Source organism: Physeter macrocephalus, chromosome 1 (assembly GCF_002837175.3).
Source record: "Physeter macrocephalus isolate SW-GA chromosome 1, ASM283717v5, whole genome shotgun sequence".
Taxonomy (NCBI): Eukaryota; Metazoa; Chordata; class Mammalia; order Artiodactyla; family Physeteridae; genus Physeter; species Physeter macrocephalus.
The window spans coordinates 88,265,180-88,274,804 of record NC_041214.2 but is presented as its reverse complement, the minus strand read 5'-3'; the positions used below and the strand labels follow the sequence as shown (position 1 = coordinate 88,274,804).

The 9,625-nt window shown below is 37.1% G+C and overlaps 1 protein-coding gene across 5 annotated transcripts in view; it reads right to left on the bottom strand.

Annotated features, from left to right (window-relative positions):
• The window catches only part of UBXN7 (UBX domain protein 7), a 59,541-nt gene that overhangs the window by 13,977 nt on the left and 35,939 nt on the right, over positions 1-9,625 (bottom strand). For 4 of the 5 annotated variants that reach the window (XM_028492665.2, XM_024124257.3, XM_028492656.2 and 1 more), the window contains 3 exons: positions 3,563-3,709; positions 2,118-2,208; positions 1,333-1,460 (listed from right to left, as the gene is read on the bottom strand). In XM_028492665.2, the coding sequence (XP_028348466.1) occupies positions 1,333-1,460; positions 2,118-2,208; positions 3,563-3,709 (366 nt within the window). The remainder of the gene's footprint in view (positions 1-1,332; positions 1,461-2,117; positions 2,209-3,562; positions 3,710-9,625) is intronic. The other variant, XM_024124260.3, reaches the window with a different exon arrangement.

Below are 9,625 nucleotides of genomic sequence, written 5' to 3'. Positions count from 1 at the left end.
AGACCTAAATGTAAGACCGGACACTATAAAACTCTTAGAGGAAAACATAGGAAGAACACTCTTTGACATAAATCACAGCAAGATCTTTTTTGATCCACCTCCTAGAGTAATGGAAATAAAAACAAAAATAAACTAATGGGACCTGATGAAACTTCAAAGCTTTTGCACAGCAAACGACACCATAAGCAAGCCGAAAAGACAACCCTCAGAATGGGAGAAAATATTTGCAAACGAATCAACGGACAAAGGATTAATCTCCAAAATATATTAACAGCTCATGCAGCCACTGTTGGTGGGAATGTAAATTGATACAGCCACTATGGAGAACAGTATGGAGGTTCCTTAAAAAACTAAAAATAGAATTACCATATGATCCAGCAATCCCACTACTGGGCATATACCCAGAGAAAATCGTAATTCAAAAAGACACATGCACCCCAATGACAGTATCAGCCTATGACTGTAAAAGATGAGAAAACTCTCTTAGGGAAATCACAGAAACTTCCTGGGTTTTTTAATGCCTTAAGAAAGAATTCTACTTAAGTAAAATTTCTGAGTAATGGAGGGGGTAAAAAAAGAATTCTATACAAATCCTTGGCAAGCACCCATAGCCTCTCCTTAAATGGGCACTTTATTCTAGGTAATAACTTAAGGAACTGTTTCATCACTGCATGATATTGGACTGCTGAAGTCACATCCTCTATAACTAATTTTATCCTCACTGCCATCAAACCCAAACAGTTCCTACAATCAATGTGAGATTCCCACATCTTTGAAGGTCTCCTACTTGCAACTAATCTTGCTATCAATTATCAAATAGGTCTGCCTAGTAATAGCATATTATAGAAATTAAATATAGAAATAATCTTTGGGTGGGCCTGAGACCCAGGTCCTAAAGGTATGTAATCAGCAATAATGCCCAATTACACCATGAGAGTTGTTCTAGCAAAAATACCATTTCCGCTGCTGCTCAGACCTGGATTCCAAAAGTCCAAGCAGTGCTGCCCCTGAAGAAGTGGGTTTTTCTGTTACCAGGCTTGCTGGTCAGTCTTCCTGCTCACTGCTACATATTCATATTGTTTACTTCTAAATCCAGGTCTTAGGTCACATGCCTGATCCTAGGAGATGGGAAGTATGAATCCTGTAATTTCATTGAGAAGAGAGAACCCTTACGTAGGAAACTATCAAAATGTAAGATGTTGTGCAGCCACAAATTGTAACTGTCCACCACTTACATTATTATCTTTACCATCTTAACCTCAAACATTTTACACAAGACACTTCTATACAGTGACAGTTAACTGCCCATCACCACTTTTTAGTCATACTTACTGAACGGGCACATTTTTTTGGGGGACTGCTAGAAAGTCCATCCAGTTGCCCGTGTTCACCCAGAAATCCTGTTACTTGGTCCAAGAAAGAAGATACGTCTAACTGGTGCCACTCTACTAGCTTCTGACCTAAAGATTAAAAACCAGGATATAGAAATAAAATCAACACTCTTTCTGAATTCTCACTAAGTATTTCTTTCAGCATATACATAATTAAAATTTACTGGGAACATATCCCCACCCAACACCAGCTTAAGTTACATAGTATCTTCATAACCTAGGGGATACATAAATTATAACCAACCTAAGAGATTCCCAGCCATCATGATGGAGGAACTACTTTATCTACTGATATCATTTATTGCCATTTAGGAAGAAGAGATTCAGAGAAAGCAATACCTATATAAAACTCAATCAATTAATAATAAACCCAGCTCTACCCTCTGCTTCTTTGGTGGGATTACAACCAGTACCTGAACAATCTTTTAACATTTTAGTGACCTAAGGGGATTCCTTAAAAATCATAAGGAAGATAAACAGTTATTCTTTGAAAGAACAGAACTGCACAAATATAAAATACTACGATCTCCCAAAGTTGCTGGAAACATATTCCCTAAATACACACATCAATAGATGTTTAAATAATTCTAAAGGGCATGAACAAGAACCCTTCAACTAAATTACTACAAACAATTTTGAAACTGGACCCAGTCAAATATTAAAGATTATTTAGGTAACTGAAAGTTAAATAATAGGTTAAAGACCATAAGCTGAAATAACCCTTACCTGTCCGTGGATCCAAGATGGAAACATAGGGGAAATCCCCTAGCTTATAAAACTGTATGTATCTCTGACCTTCCTCACTGTCATGATAAACCTGTTAAGTCATTGATATTAAAAAAAAAAAAAAAATCAGCCTCTTAAAAAAGTACTAACTATATCCTTGTTATATACCAACAGCAATTAAAGAGAAAATGAAGGTCACCTAGTGTGAACTCCCTCCACTTCCTGCCCTCAGTCACTTCTGAAACTTACATAAATATAGCAATCCATTCTTCCTCCTTTCCCAGTTCAAAGAGGTATTGCTCTTCCTTTTCAAGTTATCTGTCCACCTATTTCATTCCTGACTCTCAACCACATATATCTTAATAAATCACAATATATTAAGATTATAAGCTCAAGTGCATAGCATACTGCTAGGCGAAGAGATGCTCAATCAACAGTCACTGAATAAAAGGTTACCATTCAGAAAAAAATTTACTGAATTTAGGGGCCTGTAAAACATGAACAGGCAAATTACTAACATTAATAGCATGTCTTACAGTGGGGAAAAGATTAAGTTCATTCAGAAGTATTTATTTCATAAAAAAATTTTTTTTGGCTGTGCCACACAGCATACAGAATCTTAGTTCCCTGACCAGGGATCAAACCCATGCCTCCTGTGGAAGCACAGAGTCCTAACCACTGGACCGCCAGGGAATTCCCCTAAAATTTTTCATAATATAAACAACTGGAGCACAATCATCTACCCTTAGCTTGGTAATTTATATAAAAAGAAACTAGAGCCAGTAAGACTAAGTGACAAGTTTAAGGACATACAATTAAAGACCATCAAACTCAAGCTAAAATCCACGTCTTAGTCAAATGTTTTTTGATTACTTCAAGATCTTCTACAGTTCCCACTATCAATTATAGTAGCCACTAGAACATGTGCTTCTAAAGCATTTGAAATGTGACTAGTCCGAACAGCTGTACTGTAAGTGTAAAATACATACCAGATCCTGAAGGCTTAACACCAAAAAAAAAAAAAAAATCAAAACACCTCATCAATATTTTAATGTTAGTTTTATAGTAGAGATATTGATTTTTAAAATATATTAAAATCAATCGCCTGTTTCTTTTGACCTTTTTAAATGTGGTTACTAGAAAATTTTAAATCACATTACATTTCTATTGAACAGTACAGCTGCACACTCTATCAAGACGTTCAACTCTTCTGAGATATGAATACTATATGGTTTACACGGCTTGGTTCCTTTCTTCCTCCTTCCCTTCATTGCTGCCCTTTCACTTATCCTTACTATTTCAGCCATTATGGGTGGTTTTACTTCTTCATATGTCAAAATTTAACTCAGCTATGAATTTTTTCCTGTTTATAACCCAATTCCTCTTCCCCGACATCCCATGTACCAAAGTAAAATACTACAAAATTTTTTATTAACTCTCCCCACCTGCCAGAAAATGAAATGTTCTCGGATAATATTCTTCACAGCTTCGTTGCTCCATACGTCACGGTTGAGGCACTGGCATGCAAAGTCTTGTACATTCTGAATGTTTATCATCAGCCACTTATTCTGCATCTGGCCACACTCTTTGGCCTGTAAGAGTAAAGTTACATAACAATTGTTAGAAACATTTTCTACTTGGTAACTGGTATGTTTCAGAATTCAGAAGCTGTCCTTTTTTTTTTTTCTTTTTTTTTTTTTTGTGGTATGCGGGCCTCTCACTGTTGTGGGCTCTCCCGTTGCGGAGCACAGGCTCCGGACGCGCAGGCTCAGCGGCCATGGCTCACAGGCCCAGCCGCTCCGCGGCATGTGGGATCCTCCCGGACTGGGAAACGAACCCGCGTTCCTTGCATCGGCAGGCGGATTCTCAACCACTGCGCCACCAGGGAAGCCCCCTGTCCGTTTTCCATATAATTACTAAGTTTTTCCCCCCAAGTATGGCATCTATAGCTTTCAGTGTCTAAACATTAATTTCAGGCTTCCCTGGTGGTTCAGTGGTTAAGATCCCACCTGCCAACGCAGGGGACACGGGTTCATGCCCTGGTCTGGGAAGATCCCACATGCTGTGAAGCAACTAAGCCCGCGAGCCACAACTACTGAGCCCATGTGCCAAAACTACTGAAGCCTGCACACCTAGAGCCCGTGTTCCAGAACAAGAAAAGCCACTGCAATGAGAAGCCACCGCACTGCAACAGAGTTGCCCCCGCTCGCCGCAACTCAAGAAAGCCCGCATGCAGCAACGAAGACCCAAAGCAGCCAAAAATAAAATAAATAAAATTTTAAAATTAAAAAAAAACATTAATTACATTATTTTGCTTATATGTATATAGTTATACTGTCCATTTGCAAGCATTTTTCAAATTTAAATGAACTGTTTTCCTTTTATTCACTGTTATTTGTTATAGTAGCTGGATTTTTATTGTACATGTAAACATCTTTACCTGAAAAAGATTCCACAAACAAGGGCAACAAGTCACATAATTCTATTGTGCTGTCAATCCTTATCCACAAATATATCTCTCCTTTTTAATAGTTGTAACTAGTATGTGCATATTAGTTTATGTTGTTTTATTTTCTTCAACATCATTTTCTATAAACATTTCCAAATATATTCATCTCGATTATTAGGCGTGTGGTATTTCATAGAATCATTCTAAATCTTTCAGTAAAAGCTGCTGAGGATTTTTTCTCTCAGGGTTGTTTCCTAGGAGTGTATTTCAAAATTGAGATTACACATCAAAGAATGTTTCAGAATAATCTCCAAAAGACTCCCCAATTTATAGCACAGATATCAATCATGAGTGCGTGAGTGTGCACTTTCTTTTTTGCTTCACATTTCCTCATCACCATAATGACCTAAGAAATATTGCTGAACTGGAAAAGAATGGCAGAAAAGCAAATGAACAAATGCTACCTCAAACCTTTGCATAGAAACAATGAAATGAAAGCTATAGTTTTGAATAATTTTATCCTGGAACAATATTTTTTTCCAAATCAGTTTGACATGGGAAAATCTTAAGAATCAATTAACTCAGGTTAACAACAATTGAAGAACATACATCATTTTGGAGGTACTGGAGAATATAAGACTAAGAATATCTTTTGTTTTATAACAAAGTTTACACAATCTTACAAAAATTGTTATCCTATTTTTCTGTACAAATCCCCCAGAGAAAATAATTTTATAATATTCATTACTGATTCCACAGGTGAAAACCCAAGTTCTAAAAGGAAGTAGCCCAATATTGAGCCAGAAAGCTACAATTAACTGGTCAAAAGCTTATTTTTAAGTGTACAAATTTAATGAAATAACTCTCTGCTTCCAGAAAGTAATAGTATTCCAGTTAATTCCTTGCCTATAGTAAGCACATAGATTTGATAAATGGGAGATAAATGAGTAATTATATTGCTTTAACTGAAGAAAAAGTATCTGAGAACAAAGAAAAAAAATAACACACTCTAGAGAGACAGATTGAAGAGTACATAATCCCTATAATAAAGTAAATTTATTAAGTCTGCCTCAACTAAAACACTGACCAAAAAAAAGTATAACGAACTTCCCTGGTGGTCCCATGGCTAAGACTCCACACTCCCAATGCAGGGGGCCCAGGTTCGATCCCTGGTCAGGGAACTAGATCCCACATGCCGCAACTAAAGATCCTGCAAGCTGCAACTAAAGATCCCGCATGCTGCCACAATGATCCCACATACCGCAACTAAGACCCAGCACAGCCAAATAAATAAATATTTTTTTAAAAAGTATAACACTGAAAAATAAGAAAAGTCCAGAATTCAAAAACAATGGAGAGTTATTTACTATTGTTTTTAAAAATTCATTTATTCACATTCACTTTCATTCATTCAGATTCATTCATTTGACAAATATTTGAGGATCTACCATGTTTCAGGTACAGTTATAGATGCTGGATTTATAGCAGTTACCAAAACAAAAATCCCTGCCTTCATGAAGTTTACATTGGGAGAAACCTTATACAAGCAAAAGAAACTGGAAGATGTTGTTAAGAAAGTACTTCTAATATAAATCAAAACTACAATGAGGTACCACCTCACACCAGTCAAAATGGCCACATTAAAAAATCTACAAATCTGGAGAGGGTGTGGAGAAGAGGGAACCCTCCTACACTGTTGGTGGGAAGGTAAACTGGTGCAGCCACTATGGAAGACAGTATGTAGGTTCCTTAAAAAACTAAAAATAGAGCTACCATATGATCCAGCAATCCCAGCCCCGGGCATATATCCCAATAAAACTATAATTCAAAAAGATATATGCACCCGTATGTTCATAGCAGCACTATTCACAATAGCCAAGACATGGAAACAAGGTAAATGTCCATCAACAGGTGAATGGATAAAGAAGATGTGGTACATATATACAATGGAATACTACTCAGCCATAAAAAAGAACGAAATAATGCCATTTACAGCAACATGGATGCAACTAGAGATTATCATACTAAGGGAAGTAAGTCCGATAGAGAGAGACAAATACCATATGATATCACTTATATGTGGAATCTAAAATATGACACAAATGACCTAATCTAGGAAACAGAAACAGACTCACAGACATAGAGAACAGACTTGTGGTTGCCAAGGGGGAGAGGGGGTGAGGGAAGGATGGACTGGGAGTTTGGGGTTAGCAGATGCAAACTATTATACATAGAATGGATAAACAATAAGGTCCTACTGTATAGCACAGGGAACTATATTCAATATCCTGTGATAAACCATAATAGAAAAGAATATGAAAAAGAATGTATAAATATGTATAACTGAATCACTTTGCTGTACAGCAGAAATTAACACATTATAAATCAACTATACTTCAATTAAGTAAATTAAAAAAAAATTACTTCTAGAAAAAAGGGCCCCAAGAAAGACACAAATTTCATGCAAAGCAACAATGTTTGGAGGGAACATAAGAGACTCTTATATAATCTCACTAAGTATACTAGTTATGAGTCAAGGACAAGAGGTGAGAGTGGGCCATGGGACAAATGATGAACCTTTACTCTTGGAATTCATTAGGTTGTTCTGAATCAATATTTAAAAGCCATTATAGAGAAACCCAAGAGCACGTGTGGCTATACCAAATAGAGAGGTATGTGACAGGGTCTATCTGTGATAATGGGAGAACAGTGAGAGACTAACATCTCTCCCAGTCCCAAACAGATCAGGAAAGTATGAAAAGAGGATACAGAGAGGGGCTTCCCTGGTGGCGCAGTGGTTAAGAGTCCACCTGCCGATGCAGGGGACAAGGGTTCATGCCCCGGTCCAGGAAGATCCCACATGCCATGGCGCGGCTAGGCCCGTAAGCCATGGCCGCTGAGCCTGCGCATCTGGAACCTGTGCTCCGCAACGGGAGAGGCCACAACAGTGAGAGGCCCACATACCACAAAATTTTAAAAAAAGCCTTAAAAAAAAAAAAAAAGGATACAGAGGAAAAAATAATTTGCTTGAATAAATATATATGCATAAAGTCAAAAAGGAAATATATTAAAATATGCACAATACTTTCTTATGTAAATGGAAACTACTATTATTTTTCCTTGCTGGTTTTTTTCTATAATTTTTGCCTAATTTGAATAAAAATATAAGCTATATATAAAGTTTATTTAGAAAAACTATCTTATGTATTTTGTCACTCAATCAGTTCTTTACATTTTAACTAGAATGTTTTTACTTGCATTTATAGCAAGTACTTTTGAAATTAACAAAGTACTCTTAGTAGGACTAGGTGTATGTGCAATTGAATGGCAATTTTTATATTTTATTTTTATTTTTTATAAATTTATTTATTTATTTTTGGCTGCACTTCCTCTTTGTTGTTGCACACGAGCTTTCTCTAGTTGTGGCGAGCGGGGGCTACTCTTCGTTGTGGTGTGCAGCCTTCTCATTAAGGTGGCTTCTCTTGTTGCGGAGCACAAGCTCTAGGCACACAGGCTTCCATAGCTGTGGCACGCAGGCTCAGTAGTTGTGGCACGCGGGCTTCAGTAGTTGTGGCCTGCAGGCTCTAGAGTGCAGGCTCAGTAGTTGTGGAGCATGTGGGCTTAGTTGTTCCACGGCATGTGGGATCTTCCCGGACCAGGGCTTGAACCTGCATCCCCGGTGCTGGCAGGCGGATTCTTAACCATTGCACCACCAGGGAAGCCCTGAAGGGCAATTTTAACAAATAAACATGTATTTCTTATGAAAATAAGGAATATTATGGAAATTGTTCTGATTCTTTCTGTACAATATACTCTAGATTATGCCACTCAATCATTTAACAAAGATTTAATGAGGGGCAACTGTGTGCCAGACACCCCTCTATGCACTGTGAATACACAACAATAAATAAAACAAAATCCCCGTGTTCATGGAACTTACATGCTAATGGGAAAGAAGAAAACCTAGGAAATGTTCCCTTGCCTGGGTCAGATTATTCATCCTAAATCCCTTGCTCACTCAGCTCCAACTACACTGGTTTCCTTGGCTGTACCAGAAATATGCCCAAGTTCTTTCCAACACCAGTGCCTTTACACTTAACTGTTTTTCTGCTCTTTCCTAAGACCCTTCTATGGTTTACATTCCCTCACTTCTTGCAGGTTTCTACTCAAATCTCATTCTTTCAGAAATATATCCTCAACTTCCTATCTGAATCAGTCTTCTCTCATCACAATCATAAACGTATGTGAAACCTATGAAATCAACCTTGCTTTTCATTTGCCTGTAAGAGCACATGCACCTTAATGTCCCCAAACAGAATAGTCCTCTCTTTGTCCTTCCCTTATTCTATTTTATTCTTTCTCCCAGCAACTACTGTAACCTGAAATTTCTGTGTGTCAAACACATACATAAAAAAATATATACATATATATACACTAAATATGTTATATAGGTATAATTTTTTATTTGCCGGTAGTCTGTTTCTCCCTCTAGATTATAAATTTTTTGATGGCAAAGGACTTTGTATAATTTGTTTACCACAACCTCCCTGTGGCAGAAACTGCTTATAGGTAACAAATACCCATTTTTCCCTTCTCCTTAATAGAATCTCCAAAGAAAAAGAAATAAAAGGAATACAAATTGGAAAAGAAGAAGTAAAACTGTCACTGTTTGCAGATGACATGATACTATACATAGAGAATCCTAAAGATGCCACCAGAAAACTACTAGAGCTAATCAATGAATTTGGTAAAGTTGCAGGATACAAAATTAATGCACAAAAATCTCTTGCATTCCTACACACTAATGATGAAAAATCTGAAAGAGAAATTAAGGAAACACTCCCATTTACCATTGCAACAAAAAGAATACCCAGGAATAAACCTACCTAGGGAGACAAAAGACCTGCATGCAGAACACTATCAGACACTGATGAAAGAAATTAAAGATGATACCAACAGATGGAGAGATAAACCATGCTCTTGGATTGGAAGCATCAATATTATGAAAATGACTATACTACCCAAAGCAATCTACAGATTCAATGCAATCCCTATCAAA